This window comes from Molossus molossus, unplaced genomic scaffold, assembly GCF_014108415.1.
Source record: "Molossus molossus isolate mMolMol1 unplaced genomic scaffold, mMolMol1.p scaffold_m16_p_13, whole genome shotgun sequence".
In the NCBI taxonomy this organism is placed as follows: Eukaryota; Metazoa; Chordata; class Mammalia; order Chiroptera; family Molossidae; genus Molossus; species Molossus molossus.
In genome coordinates, this window is record NW_023425348.1 from 92,838,392 (window position 1) to 92,861,119 (window position 22,728).

The following is a 22,728-nucleotide window of genomic DNA, read 5'->3' on the forward strand; positions in this document are numbered from 1 at the left end:
CAGGCCCTGTGTGAGGCACGGGGATACAGCAACAGACCTAGCAGACATGGTCCATGTGCTCAAGAGCTGACATACTACTAGTGGGGAAGACGGCATTAAACAAACGTGCACACGTGTGGAATGGAGTTGTGCTAAGTGCTGTGACTTAGCTAGAGAGTCGGGGAGACACGGGGCAGGGGGCAGAGGCTTACTGATGGAAGCTGAGCCCTAGGAAAAGGGGTCAGCATGTGAGAAGGGGGAAGAACATTTCTGGTGGTAGGATTAGCCTATGCAGATCCCAAGATGGAAAAGGATGTGGTGGGTTCAGGGAACTGAGGGGCTGCGGAGGAAGGCCAGAGGCAGGTGAAGAGGTGGCTGGGCCGGCTCCTGCAGGTTTGGGGTAAAAAGTTTGGATTTTGCCCTGGCCGGTGTGGTTCAGTGGTTAGAGCGCTGGCCCGCAGAAGAGAGAGTCCTGGGTTCGGTTCCTGCTAAAGGCACGTGCCTCGGTTGAGGTTTGTCCCCAGCCCCGGTTGGGGTTGTGTGGGTGGCAACCAATCAATGTGTCTCTCACATCGATGTTTCTCTCTCTCTCTCCCTCCCTCCCTCCTGCTCTATCTGAAGAGATAAATGGAAAAATTATCCTTGGGTGAGGATTAAAAAAAAAAAAGTTTGAATTTTATGGGAAGTGTAGAAGTTGGAAACCACTGGAGATCTAAACAAGGGAGGGAAAGACATGACCTGATTGGCATTTTAGTAAGGTCACCTTGGTGCCTCTGGAGAGTGGACTGGAGGAGACAGGCTGGAGGCAGACCACTCAGAGAGTTCCCACAGCCAGGGGTCCAGGTGAGAAATGATGGTGTCCTAAGCCAGGATGACGGCTCTGGAGATGGGAGAGGAAGCTTTAAGTTGTCATCTGTTTGGGAGATAGAGGAGTCAGGACGAGCCAACAAATTGTGGTATTTGGGGCAAGGGGAAGGTGGGGTCAAGGATGACTCCGTTTACCGCCCTAAATCCCTGCAGAGGTGGCCCCCTTACACTGATCCCTCTGGAAGACAAGAATAACCTCCCTGGGTGCTCTAAGGAAGCCTGGGGAGGGAGGGGAGCGGAGGGCAAGGATGGGGGGAAACAAAGTGGGGTCCACAACCGCAGGTTAGGGGTTGGGAGGGCAAGGGGTCTCCGACAGATATATCCTCCACACTGCAGAGAGTACCGGAGGGGCAAGGCCAGGTCCGCCCTGAAGAACGCAGGGATGCACCGGCCCTTCAAAGCACCGCAGAGCCTTGGTGTTGCGGGAAACTAGAGGTCAGCGAGCGCCCCCAGGACTTCCCTTCCACATTACACAGGGGGACTGAAGCCCCGGGCCAGGGCAGACATCCCTGGCTGATGAAACCCTTCCTTTTGCAGTCTGGGTACGATCTACCCTCCTAAAACGCTGCCAGTGCTTCTCATTCGCGCCCCTGGTCATCGGGCAGCCCCGCCCCTCTGCGAGGCTCACAGACCCCTCCCCTCCCCTCCCCACGGGGTAAAGCCCCCAGACCGCCGAGCCCGTCCCCTCGCGTTCCCCAGCGAGGCACAGCCCCCGCCCGGCTGCCCGAGAGTCTGCTGGTCCGCGATCGGCGCAGGATCCTGGAAGCCAGCAGGAGCAGCCACCTCTCGCGACGGGGTCCGGCCGCCTTCGTCTCCTCCGTGCGGGGGGCTGCGGCTTGTGCCCGAGCCCCGGCCCGCACTGGGTGCATCAGTCTCGCGTGCACCCCGCACCCCCGACGGACACCCCGACGTCCGTACTGCGTTCCCGGCGCTCGGGGCGCAGTCGCCGCGGGACGCACGGCCCAGGCGCGCGGAGGGGCTCGGGCGGGCCTGGCCTGCACAGGAAGCCACCCGAGCCCGCGCCAGGGGCCCCGCGCACGTGACCCGCCCCGGCCCCGTCACGTGACAGCGGAGCTGGCGAGCGTTTCCCTCACGTGACAGCCCCGGGCGTGCGGACCAATGAGGAGGCGGAGCGGGGCTGTCAGGGGCGGTGCGCGCGAAGGGAACCGAGCGGTCCGGCCGCGAGCGCGGGGAGCCGCCCGCGCCCGCCAGCCGCCAGCCCGGCCCGCCACGGGCCCGCCTCCCTCCGGGGCAGCATGAAGTGTGTGGTCGCCGGCGGCAACGTGAAGGGTGAGCCGGGGCTCCCGGCGGGCGGGGCACGTGGGGCGGCCCGAGGCTCCAGCCTGACCCGGTTCTCTTCTCCCCACGCAGTGCTCGGCAAGGCCGTCCACTCTCTATCCCGTATCGGGGACGAGCTCTACCTGGAGCCCCTGGAAGACGGGGTGAGGGGCTGGGGAGGGAGGGGCTGGGATCCCAGCAGGGAGCCCTAACCTGGGCCCGAGTCCCGCCCAGCAGGGGGATGCTGTGGACAGACTGTCAGCCGAGTGTCAGCCTCAGTTTGGGCCCCGTCACCGTCCCAGGCCTGTGTGTGAATTGAGAGCAGGTGCGCTCCCTGAAGTGCGGGGTGGCGGGTGGGGTGACCAGGGGAAAGGCACCGTGTGCTGATGGCGAGGTGAGGCCTTTGGCGGTGGCACCTGTGCCGAGGCCAACCGGAGGAAGGCTTCATGGAGCAGATCTCCGACGCCGGGAAGGGGACAGAGGATTTCAACAGGTGATGGTGAAGGTGCAGGACATTAGGGCAAGTGTGTCAGCAAGAGCGGGCCAGAGGGCTGGGCCTGTCGCTGCCCCTGATGGCATCCGTCTCCCTGCTTTTCCTGGCCCAGCTCTCTCTCCGGACGGTGAACTCCTCCCGTTCTGCCTATGCCTGCTTCCTCTTTGCCCCGCTCTTCTTCCAGCTGTACCAGGTGGCCACCCCTGGTCAGGACACACTGCGATGCAAGATCCTGATGAAGGTGAGGTCTTCCTGCAGCAGCGGCACTGCAGCCCTCCACGGCCCCTGCCAGCAGTGTGGCTGCTCGGGGGCACCCAGTGGGTGCTGACAGGGGAGAGGTGTGTGTGCAGGGGCAATCCAGTGCACAGTGCAGTGAGGAGCACAATGAAGACACTCACAGAGGGGATGGCAGGTGTGGGTAATCGATCCTACCAGGGACCTGGAGAGTGGTGACGTTCAAGCAGGCCTTTCAGAGAGCAGCATAAACAAAGGCCTAGAAGTGTGTAAATGTCCAATGTGGTATGACAGTGCTGAGCCCCTGATGGGCCGGGGCCTACAGGAGACAGGAGAGCTGGTCACTGGAGGTGCAGTGCTGGCCTGAAGTGTTCCCCCTTCTTAGTCGTTCCTGTCCGTCTTCCGCTCACTGGTGATGCTGGAGAAGACAGTAGAGAAATGCTGCATCTCCATGAATGGCAGGAGCAGCCGCCTGGTGGTCCAGCTGCACTGCAAATATGGTGAGTGGGCAGCTGGCCAGCCAGAGGGGTCCCTGGGATGTGGGGGTGGAGGTTTGGCGAGGCCCTCTGAGACCCTGTCTGCTCATTCAGGGGTGAGGAAGACTCACAACCTGTCCTTCCAGGACTGTGAGTCCCTGCAGGCTGTCTTCGACCCAGCCTCATGTCCCTATGTGCTCCGGGCCGCAGCAAAGTAAGTATACACCCTGCCTGAAAGCTGAGCCCTAGGTCTCTGTCTTCCTTCTTTGGGGGCTCAAGGGTCAATTTAAAAAGGCCCCTCTCGCCCTGGCCGGTTTGGCTCAGCGGTTGGAGCGTCGGCCTGCGGTACAGAGAGACCCGGGTTCGGTTCCCGCTAAGGGCATGTACCTCGGTTGCAGTTTGTCCCCGGCCCTGGTTGGTCGTGCAGGTGGCAGCCACTCGATGTGTCCCTTTCACATCGATGTTTCTCTCTCTCTCTCTCTCCCTCCGCTCTATCTGAACAAAAAATGGAAAAATGTCCTCGGGTGAGGATAAAAAAAATAAAATAAAAAATAAATAAAAAGGCCCCTCTCCCATTTTCCCTGCAGGGTTTCTGTGAACCTCAGTGTTCGCCCAGCCCAGTTTGCTCCCAGGTCCTTTTCTGGCCCTGTGAGGGAAGAGGCTGAGTGGAGAAGCAGGGGCTCCCTTGCTGTGCTCCTGTCTTCAGAGCCTGTATTCTCACCCTGGGGGTCAGGCTTGTCTTTCTGGCCAGTCAGACCCCTTCTGACCTCTCTTCTAGAGAGGAGGTCTCTGGCCTGAGCAGCCTTGAAGGTTTGTCTGTAACCTTTATGGATCAGGGCTCAAAACCCTTCTTTGGCTTGGTTCTCCTTCTGGGGGTGTTCCCCATTCAAGGGCTGCCTCTCTTCCTACCTGCCCTGGCTCTAGCCTTGAGTCCTCAGGCCAAAGCAGGAGGCTTGGTGGGGAGGTATAGTCTAGGTGAACGGCCTACACAAGCAGCTTGGGGGCTGGGACCATCGGGGCAGTCCGCGCACCCGGGGGCTGGGAGATGAGGGCTCCAGTGGAGGCCCAGGTCCTGGGGAAGACCGTGCAGGGGAGTGGCTCCCTTCTCGGCCATGCTGGATGCTCTTGGCATTTAAGTCACCTAAAGTCTTTGTTCGTTTTTTTTTTATTCCTCACTCAAGGGTTTTCTCCATTTATCATCAGATGGAGTTGGAGGGAGGGAGAGAGAGAGAGAGAGACAGAGATAAACATGATGTGATAGAGCCACATCGACTGGTTGCTTCCACACCACCCCACCAGGGCCGGGGATGAACCACAACCAAGGTACATGCCCCTGACCAGAATCGAACCCACGACTCATTGGTCTGCGGGCCGACCCTCTAACCGCTGAGTCAAACTAGCCAGGACTTGTTCATTTCTTTTGGTAGGCACAGGTCGTGGTGACTGGAAGGTCCCTTTGGGTCCTGGCAGTGGTTTTCTGACAGTCTGGTTCGTTGGTAGCACTGCTCAGGTCTTCTTTGGGTAGAGAAAGAGGGAAAGCTGTCACGTCTGGTCCAGATTTTGTGGTTATTTCTCTCCTTTTAAACGAGTAATCTTTTTTTCTTATGGACAATTTAAAATACATGGAAAAGCAGATGTCAGCTCCTCCCAATTGTCTTGAGGCTAATTCTAAAGGTTATTTCATTTGTAACTATTTATTACTATGTATCCCTGAAAACAGGATGTGAGGGCTCTTTCTGAAGGCCGAGTTTATAAGCATAGGATGGGTCTAGTTTCTCACCCTGGATGTGCAGCCCATCCTTCCTGCTGCCTTCTCTGGGAGCTATTGTTGTCCTGTCTCTTGCAGGGGTCTTGGCTCCCATGACAGCCTGGGAGCTTTTGATGGGGCAGGAACCATGTCCTGCTCACCGTGTCCTCCTTCCTAGAGCATGCTAGGCCTGGCCTATGGCAGTTCCCCTTCATTGCTGGTGCATGTCACTGCCCTGCCTCAGGTCCTCTAAGAACAGAGACACTGGGCAGGGCCAAACCTTGGGTCTGATGCTCTGCCCTCCTCACAGGGTTCTCGGGGAGGCTGTTCTGCCCTTTCCCCTTGCACTGGCTGAAGTGACACTGGGCATTGGCCGTGGCCGCAGGGTCATCTTGCGCAGCTACCAGGAGGAGGAAACAGGTGAGGGAGCTGGAAATGGCCTGGGATGGGGAGCAGAGCTGGGGTGGGAGGGGCTAGGACCCATGGGCCCAGGTTCCTCCCGTTCCTGTCTGCACAGACAGCACCATCAAAGCCATGGTGACTGAGATGAGCATTGGGGAGGAGGACTTCCAACAGCTGCAGGCCCAAGAAGGGGTGGCCATCACTTTCTGCCTCAAAGAATTCCGGGTGAGGTTCCCCCCATACCCTCTCCTTCCCATCCTCCCTGCCCCACCCTCCCTACCCCACCTAAGCCCTCACTGCTCTGCCTCTCCCCTCCTAGGGGCTCCTGAGCTTCGCAGAGTCAGCAAATTTGTCTCTTAGCATTCACTTCGATGCTCCCGGCAGGTAATTCCCAGCCTCAGGACAGGGAGGGAAGGGCTCTGGGGTCCAGGAGCCGAAGGGCCCTTACCTCGTCTGGGACCCATCGTCTGCCCAGGCCCGCCATCTTTGCCATCAAGGACTCACTGCTGGATGGCCACTTTGTCCTGGCCACGCTCTCAGAGCCATCCCCGAACTCCCAGGACCTGTGCTCCCCGGAGCTCCGCCAGCCAGCACCTCAGCTCCAGGCGCACAGGTGAGGGTTCCCACGGGCCACTCCTCTCGCTTGTGCACCCTGGTCTGAGCCTGCCTCCAGCTTCAATACCTCCCCATACACACCTCCCCCCCCCCCCCACACACGCGCAGACACTTCCTGTAAGGCCCCAGCCCCCACAGTGCTCGCTGCTTCCAGCCCCACAGGCTCAGCCTTCCTGGTCAGCTGTGCTCAGAGATCCCTCCCACCCAGGGAAGTGTCCCCACGGTCAGCCTAGCTTCCTTCTCTGGCTGAGGCCTCCCCTCTGAGCCTCCTCCCAGGCCAGGAGGGAAAGGGGTTGCTAGAGGCAAGGGGCTGCCTAGGCTGGGAAGCAGGTGGCTGGAAGGGCAGGTGGGCTGGGGAGGATGGGCCCAGTATAGTTTAAGCAGAGGAAGTTTGGTCTGGCCCCCCGCCCAGCAGGTCCCTGGGCCCTAGTGCTCTCCAGCTCCTATCCCCTGGGAAGGTGAGGTATTGGGCCCCAAGTGGCCCAGTTCACCGGACTTGGCTGCTCCCCTCCCCCATCAGAGCTGAAGTGGCCCCCAGGATCCCTCCCTCAGGCCTCTACCTGAACTCTGATCAAAAGGCTACAGGCCCAGTCCCTCCAGGAAGCTGCCACTTAACCCCTGTATCCTCTCCTCCAACCAAATCAGGAAGTCATAAAACTAAGGCTTCACAGCACCCCTCCCAGATCTCCAAGGTGGGCTGTCTTCTTTCCCTGTTTCTCACTGACGTCATCTTTACCTGCAGCACCCCCAACCTGGATGACTTTGCTAATGACGACATTGACTCTTATATGATCGCCATGGAAACCACTGTGGGCAGCGAGAGCTCCCGAACACTCCCCCCCATTTCCCTCTCACCTGATTTCCAGCCCCCCTGCAACTCTGAGGAGGAAGATGAAGCTGAACCTGAGCTCAGTACAGTGCCTGGGACCCCGCCACCCAAGAAGGTAGGGGCTGGAGGTGGAGGCAGGGGATGGGAGGCCAGGAGGCAGTAGCCTCCAAAACTCACTCAGCTTCCTATTTTTGCAGTTCCGCTCACTGTTCTTTGGTTCCATCCTGGCCCCTGCACACTCCCCCCTGGGCCCCAGCCCTGTGCTGGCTGAAGACAGTGAGGGTGAAGGCTGAACTGAGAACCTCTTCTGTGTGCAGAGGTCCTGGACTAGATGAAGCCACAGCCCGCTTCTCAGTGCCAGCCAGAGGCGGGGCTAGGTTTCCGCTCTGCTGGGTGGTAAAGGTGGGCTGGGCTGGAGCTGAGCTGGCTGGTCCTGCTGCATCCCCATGTTCCAGTTGGCTATTGGTAACTGGCCTGGGTTCTGTCATGTCCCCTGAATTCCCAAACAATCATGTCTGTTTCCAGGCTTAGCACTGAGGGGGGAGGCCCCTTCACTTCTTACTCCAACCTTGTGAGGAAGGCTGCTGCCTTCTGTAAGAAAAAAATCACAGTGGGGCTCCTGCCCCTGCCGATCCACCTTTTCTGCCAATCATGACTTGTCCCTCCCCCAAATCCTGGGCACACCTCTGGGATCTCCTATGGCTAGCCGAGTGTTCTTGCTTTTTCAATATTCTTTGGCCTTTGCTGGGAATTCTAGGAGCCCCTGTGGACCTTAACGTGTGGCTGGGGTGGCCCCATGCCCAGCAAGCCTGCCCTCCCAAGGATGCCAGGCCCAGTGTTTGGGACAAGGGAGACAGGCCAGGGCAAGAATCCAGCTTTGACCTTTATTCAAGAGACCAGATGGGTTGCCCAGGATCCGGCTGCCAGCCCTGAGGCCAAGCAAGGCTGGAGACCCACAATCTGGCCCTGCTTTGCCCTGAGCTGCAGCCTCAGCCCCAGGATCCTGCTTGCAGCCACCAAGGCACAGGCAGAGGGAGCCCTGGGGGATTGGACACTGCTACTGATTCATTAAAAAAAGAAAAATACACCAAGGCTCCATGTTCCCTATGATGAGCAGGCTTAGGAAGCCAGCATGCCCCCACGGCTGTGTGGTTTCTGTACAATCCACCATCAGGCAGAAGGCGGGCACGTGGAGGCTATTTCTTGGCTTTGGCGGAGTTACGGGGTGGGGTGATGGGTCGGCCACCAGGGTTCAGGCCACTGAACTGCCCATATTTCCCCTTGTTCTTGTCGGCGGGCTTGAGGATCTAAGAAAAGACAACACTGGTCAGGTTCATGGGGCTGAGCCATGGGGCCACCAGCCCTTCCTTCCCCATCCCCACCTGGAAGGAGCACATGAGTGTCTCATCCACACTCATCATGGCGCCTGCATTGTCAAACTCGCCACAGTAGTTGGGAGCTGAGAAGAGTGTCACCAGCTGCCGCTTGGCAAAGAACTCATAGCCATCCTCTACCACCTGGACAAGGACGGAGCGGTCAGGCAGGCAGGTGCTGGGTGCCCAGGCCCCCTTCCCACCTGGACCAGAGCTGCCAGCCCACCTGGTGTGCCCGGCAAATGAGGTCCAAGTCGTGCTTATGCAAGAACTTGGCCACCACCTCAGCCCCGAAGGTAAAGGAGACACCACGGTCATTCTCGCCCCAGCCCTGCACGTCCTTGTCGGGGTCAGACCACAGCAGGTCACATAACAGCCCCTGGTCAGGCACATCTGTGGGCCGCATGATACGCCGAATCTGCTCCATGGACTGCAGGTCCGGGGAAAGGCCTGGAGGGCACAGGTGACACATCACTTCCACAAGCCTCTAAACAAGGACCCCCTCCCTCAGAAGCCCTGGCCAATCAGCCTCTGCCCCCCTCCCACTACCCCCTGGCCCCCTCCTGGACCCCTGGGAGTCCAGGCAGGCAAAACTCATTGCCTTCTGCCTCTTGGAGTCCCTGCCCTTTAGGAGTGCAGAGCTCCCCAGAAAGGGGGGCAAGCAAATTCCGTGCAGGATGCTGAGGCCACAACAGTGGAGAGTATAGCCTACCACCGAGGAGTGGGGAAACATCCTGCAATAAATGACATCCAAGCCCAGGCCCAGGGAGAGCTGTTCCGGCGACGGGGAACAGGTCCTCCAGCTGACAGCTTCTTCCCAAGGACACTTTTTCTTCACGTGAAGTCCCTCAGCAGGTGCCCCAGAGCCACCCTCACCTCCGTGGCAGCAGAAGATCTTCTCATCCACAATGGCAGCGATGGGCAGGCAGTTGAAGCAGTCGGTGAAGGTTTTCCACAGTTTAATGTTGTAGCGTCTCTTGCCTGCCCAGAGGAAGGGGATGTTTGTGAGAAGGCCCCAGGGCCCCCCAGTCCCCCCCACCTACCAGCCTTCCAGGAGTAATTCTACAGCAGCTGAGTCCATGGGACCCCCAGTTCCAATTCAGAACAATACTGGGGTTTCACCCCCACCCTATGAGCAGGACCAGACCGAGACGCGGTCTGGTTTATCTCAGCTTCTGGCCAGCAGAGTCCAGTCCAGATAGGCATCCTAAGTGCTTAAGTAACATGTACTAGAGAGAGTCACCAGACAGGGCCCTGCAGTAGAATGTGGACAGCCCTTCCGTCAGTAACCATTCACTGGACCCCTGCTGAGCGCCAGACCGCAGGGCAGCAGGGCAGGACTCGGCCTTCACTCGGCTCCCAGTCCAGCGGGTTTCTGTCAGACACATACCCCTACCACCAGGCCGACAATAGCAGGGAGAGTCTGTCGGGCCTTGGGCAGCCCGGGCACGAAGCCACTCACACTCATCGTAGAAGCCGTAGATGCGGTTGATGCTGGCACACTCGTGGTTCCCACGGAGCAGGAAGAAGTTCTCGGGGTACTTGATCTTATAGGCCAGCAGCAGGCAGATAGTCTCCAGTGACTGCTTGCCCCGGTCTACATAGTCCCCCAGGAAGAGGTAGTTGCTCTCTGGAGGGAAGCCCCCATATTCAAACAGCCTCAGAAGGTCGTAGTACTGGCCATGGATGTCACCTGTGACCCAGGGAACAGGGTCAGCACTAGGTACAAGTTCTAGACTTGAAACAAGGGCCAGCTTGGGCTCAAGATAGGAAGGACCCAGGGATTTGGGGGGCCAGTGCCACCTTCAGGAAGCAAAGGGGCCTGGGCAGGGGGGTCTCACCGCAGATTTTGAGGGGTGCCTCCAGCTCCAGAAGAATGGGCTGGCTCAGGAAAATCTCCCGGGATTTGAGGCACAGACCACGGATCTCGTTCTCTGTCAGCTGTACATTCTTTCCAGGCCGCGAACCCTGCACTGGAGGCAGAATGGGCGTCAGGACCCTGGTCCATCAGGCAGGAGGAGGGTGGGCGACACAGGCGCCCCAAGGGTACTCTCGGGGCGCTTAGGGCCTCCTGGGCCCCTCCTTGCCCGGGGCTGATGGTGCTGCTGAGCCTCCCAGGACAGGAGGCAGCCTCCCCAACTACCCACAAGGTGCTCAAAGAGGCTGCTGTGCGCACGGGCTGCGACCCCAAACCCCACACAGCGCGGGGCCTCCTCGGGGGTGGGGCCTATGCCTCGTAGGTTTCCCCTCACTCCAAGAAACCAGGCCAACCCGTGCCCCCGCAGCCCCGAACCCCACCCCAAGCGCGTCGCGAGTGGGGGGCGGCTGCGGGACCTCGCGGCCCGTCCCCGCCCAGTCTAAGCTGGCCCTGGGAGGGGCAGGCGCCCGCGCGCGCTACTTCCAGGCCGGGCGGGGGTCGGGGCGCAGCGGGCGCCGACCTCCCCCGCCCCCCGCCAACCTTCCAGCAGGCGCCCGATGATAGAGTCCAGGTTGAGCTTCTCGCTGTCGGACATGGCGGCTCTGCCGCTCCGGCCCAGCAGTTCCGGGCCCACTCCTGCCTCCCGCCCTCCGCTGCCTCCTTCCGGCCTGGCTCTCCTTCCGCCCTCCCGGGTCCGCCCCGCCCCGCCCCGCCCGCTTTCCCGGCCCGCTGCCCCAGCTCCATAGCGCCTCTGCTGGACCCCAGGCGCAACGGCCGCGGCGCCCGGGAGGCGGGGCTCCGGCCACGGGGCGGGGCTGGCATGGCTGGGGCGGGGCTGTGTCGGTGGGCGGGGCTTTATGGGAAGGGATTGAGTCTGGTTCCGCCCCTGCAGAATTACCCAGCCCCTTTCGGAAGATATGGGGCCGGAAGTACTGTGGAAGTTGTTTTTCTCTCTGTGGCTGAGCAGGAGTGGGCCTGGTGTGAGCACGTTGATAAGTTGATAATCATTTCCCAAACACTGTGCATTAAGTCCTTCAAGTGCAGAAAAAGGAAACTGAGGCCAAGAGATAGCAAGGGGCTGGTCTCATATTCACTGAGGACCTCTACCTCCTGAGTCTGTGGTCCCCCAGGTGGCTGACCCGGACCCAGGCGGCTGCTGCAGAACTCAACCCACATTAGCTCACACTGCCTGTGGTGCTATCTGAATTTATATTTGAGTAGCATAATAAGGCTGTATATTGTGTGCACATGGAATGTATTGCTTTGTAAAGAACAAACTTTAAATAAATCATATTGTCATTGGAACCCTGAACTGAGTGTTTTACATGCCAGTATCCTCAAAACTAGAAGCAGCCTGGCCTCTCCACCTCTGGCAGGCCCTGGCCCCATCACACCCAGCACAGGAACCCAACCAAGCCTGCAGCCACCCAGCCCAAGGGGTGGGTGGGAGGAGCTGATGGCCCAGGGGCACTGGGGTAGGCCGGAAGAGACTCAGAGAGGAAGGGGTGACCCCCCCACACACACTGGGGAGGGGCCCCCCAGTGGGTTGCTGAAGCTGTGACTGAGGAGGAAGTGAGAGGAGGAGGTGAGGTGCAGCAGGGAGGTAAGCTGGGCTGGTGGGGACGGGCTGGGCCTGGGGCTGGGTCTTTGTACAGAGGCCTGGCCTTTCTGCCACTTCAGGGCCTACACCCTCCAGAAGAGGGGACAGATGGGCTTGGTGACATACTCTGAAACCTCCTCCCTTTACCCCACAGCAGGTTCTGGGGCTGGGGACTGGCTCCCTGGGAGCCCAGGCCCCAGGCTGGCCAGGAACTGCCTCTCACACTGGTGGCTCTCCCCACATCTTGCAGCCTGTTGCATCGAGGGTCTGTGGCAGCATGGCCCAGGCCCTAGGTGAGGACCTGGTGCAGCCTTGCGAGCTGCAGGATGACTCCAGCTCTTTGGGGTCTGACTCAGAGCTGAATGGCCCGGGCCCATATCGCCAGGCTGACCGCTATGGCTTCATTGGGGGCAGCTCAGCAGAGCCAGGGTAAGTGGGGAAGGAAGAGGGGGGAGGGTGTGGGATTGAGGATGGATGCTAAGAGCTCAATTCCAGACTAAGGCCCAACCTCAAGGGTCCTGGGAGGGTCTGGGGACTCAGTGTCACCCCTTCTCAGGCTCCAGGTAGAATCCTAAGGATGACAGGGATAGGATGGGGTGTCCATTTATGTCTCTTTTACCCCCAGCTTCCAAGGGTTTGTACCCACCCTTGGAACCAAAAAGCCTTCCCCTTTTAATCTCTGGCCCAAGAATCCCAAATCTAAATCACAGAAACCCACACCTTTTCCTCTATTCTCCCCCTTTCCCAATATACAGATAGGATAACAAGTCCAGAGACACAAAGGAACTTGCCTGAGGTCACACAGCAGCTCAGAGACAGAACCAGACTCAAACTCAGGACTCCTGGCTTCTAGTACAGGACTCTATCCACTCAGCTTCCCCTATGAATTGTGTGTGTTCCTATCCTGGGGGACAGCCAACCAGGCCCTTCCCCCAACACACACCTACACACCCCCTTCAGTCTCTCCTGCTTCCGCCCACATAGGAGCCACATCCTTTCCTGTCTCCATGACAACTACTGGCAACTCCTGGGTGACAGGTCACCCACCCAGGTGTCGTGAGAGTGGCAGATGTGGGTTCCAGGGAACTGCTGCCCTGCACCCAGATGTCTGTACCATGTGCTCCTAGGCCAGGCCACCTTCCTGCAGACCTTATCCGGCAGAGGGAGATGAAGTGGGTGGAGATGACCTCGCACTGGGAGAAAACCATGTCCCGGCGGTACAAGAAGGTAAGAGGGACAGTGGCCCCACCGGGGCCTCCTTGGCTCATTCCCCTTTGCCTTGCTCAGGCCTAGGCAACCTTTACCCTCCTGTGTCCCAGCACCTCTGCCTTTTCTCCCTGCCACCCAACGTGGCCCTTGCCTGACGACAAGTTGTGGTTGGTACCTGCCAAGAAGAGCGGGGGGGGGGGGGGGGGGCTGGCCCAGCTGGCCCACTGGGTTCCTGGGCCTCACCCACAGGTGAAGATGCAGTGCCGGAAAGGCATCCCCTCAGCGCTTCGTGCCCGGTGCTGGCCCCTGCTGTGCGGGGCCCACGTGTGTCAGAAGAACAGCCCTGATACTTATAAGGTAAAGGCGTTGTCAGGGCTCCTACCTGCATTTCCCAGAGCCCCTTGCCACTCAGCCCTCACACCCACCTTCCTGCCCACCCACAGGAACTGGCCAAGGCCCCAGGAGACCCACAATGGATGGAGACCATCGGCCGGGACCTGCACCGCCAGTTCCCTCTGCACGAGATGTTTGTGTCACCCCAGGGTCATGGGTATGAGGCCAGTGATGCCCAGGGACCCCTAGCCTCACAACTCCAGTCATTTGGTCTAGCCACTGCCCCCAGCTTCATGTCTGCATCTCAGGGGACGCACACGGCTCGGGTGGTGAGGCCTGGGCAGAGGCTGCAGAGGGTGGGCAAGGGCCCTGGAGGACTGGCCCCTCATGGGGTCTTCTGGCACAGGCAGCAGGGGCTCCTGCAGGTGCTCAAGGCCTACACCCTGTATCGGCCGGAACAGGGCTACTGCCAGGCCCAGGGCCCTGTGGCCGCTGTGCTGCTCATGCATCTGCCCCCCGAGGTGAGTGCCCTAGCCCCGCGCCAGGGACCCAAGGCCCTGACCCCCCAACCCCACTGACCTTGTCCCCCACCCAAGGGACTCTAAATTCAGGTACCTGGACCCTTGATCCCCAACCCTAGTGACCTTGGGACCTAGTAATCCTGTGCCCTGGACCCATGACCTCCTAACCCTAGGAACCCTGACCTCAGGTCCCTGGGATCCTTGACTCCTAGATCCTGTCCTAGTGATCCAGGGCCTCGTTACTGCCACTCAGTGACCTTCAAGCCCAATAACCTTGACTCTGGAAACCTGGGACCCTTTACCTTTGCCCCTTGCCCAGATAACATGTAGGAGTCTGGAGGTTGTCTCCTTGACCTCATGACTCCTAGTTCTGAACCCTGTGACCATGATTCCCGGCCCAATGACCCCAAGAATCCGGTACTTGAACTCTGGAATCCTCCCAAGTCACCACAGATGGTGTCCAGGGCTTCCCCTGTGCCCCGTACCCGCCCCTGTGGTCCCCTGTGTGGTGGGCTCTCACGGTGTGTGCTCTGCCCTCAGGAGGCCTTCTGGTGCCTGGTGCAGATCTGCGAGCTTTACCTGCCCGGCTACTATGGGCCCCACATGGTGAGAGGCGGGATGAAGCCAGAGGGCGGAGGGGAGGGCTGGGCAGGCGGGCCTGGGGGCTGGAGGGCAGACGGCTGGGAGTGGAGGCGCTGACGAGTGGGCCGCAGGAGGCCGTGAGGCTGGACGCCGAGGTGTTCATGGCCCTGCTGCGGCGGCTGCTTCCACGTGTGCACAAGCACCTGCAGCAGGTGGGCGTCGGGCCCCTGCTCTACCTGCCCGAGTGGTTCCTGTGCCTGTTCGCCCGCTCCCTGCCCTTCCCCACAGTGCTGCGTGTCTGGGACGCCTTCCTCAGTGAGGGTGAGTGGGCCGCTGCCACGCAGGTGGGGGGCCGGGACTGTAGCCTTGGGGTGCTCGGTGCGCACAAGGAACAAGCCTGCCAGCTCTGCTCTGTCCGGCCCGCCATTGCCAATCCTGGCCCTGGGTCTGGGTGCCAGGATGTGTTGAGGGTGATGGCACCCTGCTGGCTCTGGGGAAACAGGCCAACCCCAGGCCACACTCTCCCAGTGTAACTGAATGGTAGCCCCCGCCCAACTGCAAGGGGGGCAGCTTCTACCTGGGGGAGGCTGGGCCAGGGATGCTCCTTCAAGGTAGATGGAGCAGAAGCAGGGACAGTCACAGCAGTGGAAGGGCTAAGGCACTGGCACAGGGGCACATGGCCAACGGTCGAGGTCCTCACCCCGGAGCCCAGTGCCTGCTTGGTGTGCGCTCACAAGGCCAGGCGCTGCCTGCACACTGGGGGGATGGGGATGGAAGGCTACTGCACCCAAATTAACAAGATATTTATAGACTGTCATAATTGCCATGAAGAAAATAAAGCAAGGGATGTGACTGTTAGGAGAGCAGCAGGAAGAGATTGCTGCTTTTATTTATATTTTTATGTTTTAATCCTCACCCAAGGATATTTTTCCATTTATCTCCAGAGAGAGTGGGAGGGTGGGAGAGAGAGGGAGAGAAACATCGACGTGAGAGGGACACATCGACTGGTTGCCTCCCTCACGACCCTGACCAGGGCCAGGGATGAACTGCAACTGAGGTATGTGCCCTTGGCCAGGATCGAACCCACGACTCTCTGGTCCATAGGCCGACGCTCTAACCACTGAGCAACCGGCCAGGGCAGGAGATTGCTGCTTCTAAAGAGGCCTGTGGCGCTCCGCGGAGGAGGCACACTCGCAGGGCAGTGTGGGGGCTGGGAGCCCAGGCAGTTCACCGTCCACAGCGTTCAGACTGCAGATGGCGTGGGAAGCACGGGCACGGAGAGGGGTGGATGTCTGGACCAGGCCAAGAACCGGGGAGTCAGGGCAGAGCTGAATTAGACGCTGGGTCTTTGGGGCTCTGCCTCAGTTCTCCCATCAGTAACCCATCTGCATTCTGATCCATGTGGGTTGTCCAGCAATCCAGTTAAAAATGGTAGAAATTAATCAGTACATTTGTTGGACACCTGCTGTGTGCCCAGTAGGCTCCAGGCTGGCTTAGAGCTCTGGCCATGGGTGTCCAGGTCGCCATCTATGGGTCACCTCCCCTCCAGCCTCAGACCTCCAGGGCGGCGCCTGACTGGTGTGGCTGAGCTGTTCTTGCCCTCTCCACTGACAACAAGCACTGCCGTGGGCTCCCTTCACAAAGATGGCATTAGTCGTCACATCACCTCTTTACAAGTCACAGTTGTTGCTTGACCTCGCTGGTCCCCTGACTGCTCTTCTCAGAAGACCCAAGGCCTGGAAGGGAGTCTGAGGGTTCTGGGCATGGCCCACGGCCAGAATCTTTCTGGAACCAGACTGAGCTGGACGGGCCTTAATGGGCATCGCCTGCCCAGCCCTTCCTGGTAGGGACCAGGAGCTGAGGCCCTGAGAGAGAAGGCTCTGTGTGAGGTTGTCAGTTGCCCCTGGCTCCTGGCAGGCGGCTCTGCTCAGGAGCATCTGTGCCTGCTGAGACACACTCACCAGTGACCCCAAACTGCACCCCTCTTCTCATTTCTTGCTCCGGGTTGTGGTCACAGAGCTGTGGGAGGGTGGAGGGGTCTGGCGGACTGTGAGCTGTGGTCACAGAGCTGTGGGAGGATGGAAGGGATCCAGTGGGTTGTGGGTTGTGGCTGTAGAGCTGGGGGAGGCGGGAGGGGTCTGGTGGAGAGGGCAGGTTCAGGTGCAGAACTGAGGAGGGGCGGGGCTGGCCCCACTGAGCGAGCCCTGGTCTGCAGGTGTGAAGGTGCTGTTCCGTGTGGGGCTGACGCTGGTGCGCCTGGCACTGGGCACCTCAGAACAGCGCCTGGCCTGCCCAGGGCTCCTGGAGACACTTGGTGCCCTCCGAGCCATCCCCCCTGCCCACCTTCAGGAGGAGATCTTCATGTCCCAGGTGGGTGCCCCCTGCCGACCCTCTTCCCCTGCTGCAGGGTTGGGGAAACTGAGTCCCAGAACCGGAAGTCTGAGAGAACCAGTGCTCAGTTCCTGTCCTCCGAGCCGCAGATAACGTGAACACCCCGGGCCTCGAGTCGCTTGCTGTGACTCCCCGAGCGAGGCTGTCTGCCAGCCCCTCAGCCACTTCCTGGGGCTGTGTACTGCCCGCCCTGTGGGGACCTCGTGGTTTCCTGCCTTCCTGCAGTCCAGGCAAACTCAGTACCAACCGCTCCCCACAGGTGCACAGCGTGGCTCTGTCTGAGCAGGACCTGCAGCGGGAGATCAAGGCCCAGCTGACCCAGCTGCCAGAGTCGACATCTGGGCCACTCCCACGGCCAAAGGCCCGTCTGGCCGGGGCCCAAGCCATCTTTGAGGCCCAGCAGCTGGCAGGTGCACAGGGAGGCACCAGGCCTGAGGTGCCCCGCATCGTGGTGCAGCCCCCAGAAGAGCCCAGGCCACCACGGCGCAAGCCCCAGACCCGAGGCAAGACTTTCCATGGGCTCCTGACTCGGTCTAGGGGCCCCCCTATTGAGGGCCCCCCCAAGTCCCATCGAGGCTCCACCTCCTTCCTGGACACCCGATTCTGAAGGTCCCACTTCTGAGGGTACCATGGATTCAGTGTCCCCCAACCCGTTACCTGAACGGGTGATGCCAGCCTCACACATGGGCACTGCACTTTATGGCTGGGGCTTAGCGACTCAGCTGCCTTATCACCGTGGACCAACCGTAGTGCATGAACCAGGAGGCACCGGCTAGAGGTAAATGATCGAGATTTATTCAAAATTCTTGGGGTTTGCAAACCCGAAACAAGACTAAGCAATACGCAGAGTCCCGATGGAGACAGAACAGCTGAGAGTCCTGCGGTAAACAAGTTCTACTGTACATTCTTGAGTAGAACCAGTCCTGCGTTGGGGAGAGAGCCCTCTCCCAGCCGCCCGGAGGTCGGGACTGTGCACATCCGTCCCTCGGGTCTCCATTTCCCCCCAGTCCTATCCACAGGAATTCCTGCACCTCCAGGCACCGACAGGACGGTTCCGAAGCTGAAGTCCTCAGGCCACTTAACCTAAATAAAGTGACTTCCCCGTGAACACGTGTGCCAGCCTGGCGCTACTGATTTCATCTTCTCCACTCGTTCCTCACCACGGACCGTGTCAGGCACGGGATGAAGGAAGGTCACAGACGGGGTTTGGGCGCCCAGGCCCACCCTCGCCCCACAGAGCTGTCCCCTGGCAAGCACAGAAGCAATACTGAAGGAGCACGAGGGTCAGGGCAGACGCTGGGCTAAGGGACCCCAAAGGGCTCCTGGGAAGGTTTGGAGTAAAGTCTGATTTAGCAGAAGCCTGGCTGGAGTTGGGTCTGATGCCCTCCACCCCCACCAGAGACCAGCTGCCGTCCCCCCCCCCCTCTCTTCTTACAGCCCCGCCCCTCCTAGTCCGGCCTGGTTCCACCAGACACACCAAGGCTGCCTGCCCATTGGCTGCCGGAAGGTGTTTACCCACAGCAGGACCCAATGGTAGGCCGTCTTGTTTAGCCTCTTAGTGGCAGGTAGCCCCTGTGGGAGGAGGGCTCCTCAAGGGGATGCTGGGCCCAGAAGTGGGGCTCATCCCTTATTCTGCCTCTCCCCCAAGTGTGCTGCAGGACCCCCGGGGTGAGGGGGTCTCTAACCCAAGCCCACACCCCACCCATGATCCTGGTCCCATTTTCAAAGAGAGCCAGACAGGAACAAAGGCCTAGTGTTCCCAAGACAAAGGAGAAAGGTCCCAATGGCCCTGGTCCCCTCCTGAAGCCTTGTTGCAACCCCTGGGACTGCCACCATGGAAACCCCCTCCCACACTCACTCCTTGCCCCCGTGGGTGCCTGGGTCAGGAGCCATCACCAGGACAACAGGGCTGGTTCCAATGCCCGCTTGCCTCGCTGGGTGCCCATTCCCTCCCTGGGCACCCTCCCCGCAGGGGGGAAGGTAGGGGGTGGGAGGCAGGACTCAGGCGTAGAGGACAAAGCATCAGAGCCCTGCTGCAGTGGCGGAGTAGTCCGTCAGCCGTCCCAGTGGCTGGGCTGGAACCCTGCACTGCCACCAGTCAGAATGCTGTAGTGACACGGCCACAGGCTGTGGGCACGCGTGCACTCTGCATGCTGCGTGGTGCTGTGCCTGCAGGCCCTGGCACAGGGCAGAGCGTCCCTTTCCCAAGGAGCCTGGAGGAGGCATCACAGAGATCCAATCCCAGATCTGCAGTTTCCTGGGGGAAACTGAGGCTCAAGATGGGAGGGAACTTGGCCAAGGCCTCGCTGCCCATGGCAGGCCCCGGGTTTATCCCTACCCCCATGTTGGCAGCCATGAACCAGCCCCCTGCCACTGGGCACCCACCTTGGTCTGCCTTCCTGGGGGTTCTCTCCCCTGCTCCCACCCACTCCCCGGCTGGCCCAGCCTGGGTCCCAGCCCCTCTGAGAGTGGGGCAGCTGGGCCACCTGAGTTGAAAGAGCTTCCCAAGCCCTCCCTCCCTTCACCCCCACTAGGGAAGCTGCATTAATAATGACTCACCTGAAGGTCACAGCCCCCTTTCTAGAGCCTCCCCACACCCTCTCTCTGCAGGTGGACTGACAGCCTCATTAGACGAGGGAGAAATGGGGACTCTGGGAGGTTGAGTACCCAGCCCAAGGTCACAATGAGGCCAGAGCCAGCTGGGGTGCAGCGCCCTGTGCCTTGTAGACCATGCATTAGCCTTAGAGCGGGGCAGCCTACGGGATCTCAGGCACTGTAGCAGTTAGGATGGGAGGACTTGCCCCTGGAGTCGCCCCAGAACTTCTGCCCTCTGTGGGCTCAGCTCTTCCTCTGGGAGAGTCGGGGAACAGGACAGGAACAGCCTCTGCCTGGCCTAGGCATCTGTCATGAGGCTGGGAAGGGGCCATGGTGGCAGTGAGTCCCCCTGGGTATAGACCCTAGGGACAGGTGGTCTCCAGCAGGGGGCCTCCAGGTGGGGCTGAGTCACTGCCTTTTCTATCCAGGGAAGGATTTTCTGGACAGGCGCTATCATCAACCATCTGCCTGGGAGCCAGAGCCCAGGGGTCAGACAAGAAGAGCACCCCCTCCCTCCTGGGAGCACTTTCTGCACACGCTGTCCCCACAAGGCTGCACCAGCCCCCACGTGGGGAAAGGATGCCTCTCCACCAGGCACATGCAGCCCTGCCTGGCAGAGGGGAAGGGACCACTCAGCCCGGGACCTTGGTGCAGTGAGCAGCCTGTACACCCAAACGTGGTGAACGTGGCAGGCCCAGCTCCCTACGAACCTTTCTGGAAAGAGGCTCAGAGAAGGCCAGCCAGGCACCCGGGAGCACTCAGCCTTGGGGGCTGTAGCCGCAAAGGCACCAGTGAGCTATGTTGGCCTGGGTGACAGCAGTGTGGGGCAAGCAAAAAAGAAGGGCAAATGAATGCTGCCTTGGTAGGGGGCGGGCCCGTGGTCTCCATCAGCTACCCACCCCCGAGGTTCCCCACATCCCCACACTCCCGGGCTCTTAGAAGTCAGACTTGGATCTGCAAACTCTCTGCATGGGAAAGGCCCTCTCGCTCCTCTGAACCTCAGTTTCCCCCTCCAGGTAATGGGATAATTATTGCTCCCACTCCAGCCCCAGAGTGCTCTACAATCTCATGATTATTGTTCAGCTGAGCTGGGTAGCAGCCTAGGCATGGTCTCCCCTCACTTCGCTCCTTCCTGGCTCAGCTCAGCCTCCAGTGGCCTCCAGGCACCCTTGGCAAGGACAGGGCAGAGCCACCCTGCCAGCCTGCTGGGAGTGGGCACAGAACCACACTGCTCTCTGTACATGTGTGCACGTGCTCTGGCAGAGGGGAGAGCCCAGCTCCCCACTCACCAGCTGTGTGACCTGGAGCAAGTAACACCACCTCTTTTTTATGGTTGTTTCTTTCCTTTTTTAAAAATCCTCACCAGAGTGTATTTTTCCATTTATCTTCAGATGGAGTGGGAGGGAGGGAGGGAGGGAAGAGAGAGAGAAAGAGAGAGAGAGAGAGAAACATTGATGTGAGAGAGACACATTGATTGGTTTCCCCCTGCACGACCCCAATCGGCCAGGATGAACCGCAACAGAGGTATATGCCCTTGACCAGAATCAAACCCGTGACTCTTTGGTCTGCGGGGCGATGCTCTAACCACTGAGAAACCGGCCAGAGCAACACCACCTCTCTGAGCTTCACTTTCCTCATCTGTAAAAGGCAGAGACTTGGAACTGCTACCTCACAAGCGCTTGGGACGAGGTCAAGAAATGCTTGCTGTCCCGCTACTGAGCGCTCACCTTCTGCCGGCTGCTCCTTGCCCAGCCAAGCCTACGCTAAAGGGTGACCCCGGGGCCGAGAAAACCGTCTGCAGAGCTTGTGAAAAAAAACAGATAACAGGCCCCAAGTGAAGTCGCTTATGCTAAGCCACACGTTGTCACCAAACCGAGAATTAATTACAGCTTCAGCTCTTCCAGAAACGGACTCTTGAACCAGTCAATCAGGAGTCACCTGGTCAGCACTAGGGAGAGCCTGCCATCCACTAAGGACGCCATCCCAACCTTGCACCGACCAGCCTGCACTTCGGCCTGGTCACCTTCCTCACCCGCTCCCCCTGCCCATCAAGCCTTCCCTTTCACACAGCGCCTCGGAGCCCCTCTCCATCTGCTGGATTGGAAGCTGCCCAATTTACAAAGCATTGAATAAAGCCCATGAGATCTTTACAATTTGCTCAGTTGAATTTTTGGCTTTCAACTCTTGTTAAGTGTCAAAGCTCATGCCCGTCGATGACTTCCACGCCAGTCCCGAGGCCATGGCACCTCATCCCGGAGCCTGGCTGTGGACCTGGAGCTGGGGGGTGACTGAGCCACCAGCCCTGCAAAGCCGTGTGGGGACTGTGCGCTGGGCGGGGGACCCTGCCTAAGTCGCTTCTCCCCTCTGAGTGCCTCCAGGGGTAGGCAGGGGTGGGTCCTCACAGGCTGCTCCGTACACAATTGCAGAAAGGATCCCAAACTGCCACCTCTGTCCCTACAAGTGCCATGGACCCCTCAGTACCCTCCCCAGCCCAGGAGGCTCCCAGGGGGTCTCCAGGGAGTGGTCTGCGTTCCGGGGTGTAAGGTGGAGGAATTGTAACAATAGCCTACATGTTTTGGACACTGGCTTGTGCCAATCCTCACAGCCCTGTGAGGTGGGAACTGGTACCATTTTAGGCAGGAGAAAAGTGAGGTTCAGACCAGAAAGGGGGGTGCCCAGGTCCCACGCTGGAACTCGGATTGGAACCCACCTGGTATGACACACTTACATTTGAGTAGAGGGTGTGAGTCTCTGAGTGTGTTTCTTGGGGTGAATTCGTGGCTGTGAGCCAGATCTTTTGGGGTGTGCTTCTGTGGGGTAAGGATGTGTGTCTTGGGGAGACTACGGGTGTCCAGCTGACCTGGGTGTTGATGGGCAGGACAGACCCTGTAGGCACGCCCTTCCAGCCCTCAGACCCACTGGAACTCCCCCAGCCTAGCCACCCCCTTCCCTCCCAGGCCCTGTAGTGCAGAGGGTGTCCCAGGAAACCGGGACTGCCCTTGCGGGGACATCTTACTGAGTGGTCACTACTCGGCTTGGGGCTGGGAGAGGTGAGGAGAGGACCCAATGCACAGGGAGCGTGGCCAAGAAGGTCTTTCCCGGGGTCTGCCATAGGGCAGAGTAACGGGCTGGGACAGACAGCTGCAGCTCAGGACACTGTCCAGGGACAGAGCTCTGGACTGGGTGCCCCGGGGCTCTCCTGGCCGCCCCACCCCATCTCTTCCATTACGGGACATTCTTTCTCTGTCGCTGTCCTCATCTGTGTCCTTTCTTTACCGCAGCCCTA

General features: G+C 59.8%; 3 protein-coding genes across 5 annotated transcripts; 2 read left to right on the plus strand and 1 right to left on the minus strand.

Annotated features, from left to right (window-relative positions):
• The first annotated feature begins 2,064 nt into the window (after positions 1-2,064).
• RAD9A (RAD9 checkpoint clamp component A) lies at positions 2,065-7,980 on the plus strand. 2 transcript variants are annotated; one of them, XM_036258552.1, is made up of 11 exons: positions 2,065-2,136; positions 2,218-2,288; positions 2,730-2,858; positions 3,237-3,351; positions 3,442-3,541; positions 5,385-5,494; positions 5,592-5,701; positions 5,796-5,860; positions 5,952-6,089; positions 6,834-7,035; positions 7,118-7,980. In XM_036258552.1, exons 1-11 carry the CDS (start codon positions 2,103-2,105, stop codon positions 7,211-7,213), a joined length of 1,170 nt encoding a protein of 389 aa, XP_036114445.1. In that variant the 5' UTR covers positions 2,065-2,102; the 3' UTR covers positions 7,214-7,980. The 2 variants fall into 2 exon arrangements, with proteins under 2 accessions (XP_036114445.1, XP_036114446.1); XM_036258553.1 differs by lacking the exons at positions 5,796-5,860; positions 7,118-7,980 and having other exon boundaries at positions 5,861-6,089; positions 6,834-6,983.
• Positions 7,787-10,881, minus strand: PPP1CA (protein phosphatase 1 catalytic subunit alpha). The gene is made up of 7 exons (XM_036258555.1): positions 10,752-10,881; positions 10,135-10,266; positions 9,756-9,986; positions 9,170-9,274; positions 8,520-8,743; positions 8,303-8,437; positions 7,787-8,227 (listed from the first exon to the last, which is right to left on the minus strand). Exons 1-7 carry the CDS (start codon positions 10,804-10,806, stop codon positions 8,117-8,119), a joined length of 993 nt encoding a protein of 330 aa, XP_036114448.1. The 5' UTR covers positions 10,807-10,881; the 3' UTR covers positions 7,787-8,116.
• Positions 10,882-11,760: 879 nt separating this feature from the next.
• On the plus strand, positions 11,761-18,179 carry TBC1D10C (TBC1 domain family member 10C). Of its 2 annotated transcripts, none has more exons than XM_036259844.1 (10): positions 11,761-11,814; positions 12,062-12,240; positions 12,939-13,038; positions 13,270-13,377; positions 13,464-13,570; positions 13,760-13,874; positions 14,415-14,480; positions 14,588-14,777; positions 16,672-16,826; positions 17,107-18,179. In XM_036259844.1, the coding sequence occupies exons 2-10, from the start codon at positions 12,089-12,091 to the stop codon at positions 17,452-17,454; spliced, it is 1,341 nt and encodes a 446-aa protein (XP_036115737.1). In that variant the 5' UTR covers positions 11,761-11,814; positions 12,062-12,088; the 3' UTR covers positions 17,455-18,179. The 2 variants fall into 2 exon arrangements, with proteins under 2 accessions (XP_036115737.1, XP_036115736.1); XM_036259843.1 differs by having other exon boundaries at positions 11,778-11,814; positions 11,966-12,240.
• Positions 18,180-22,728: the final 4,549 nt, after the last annotated feature.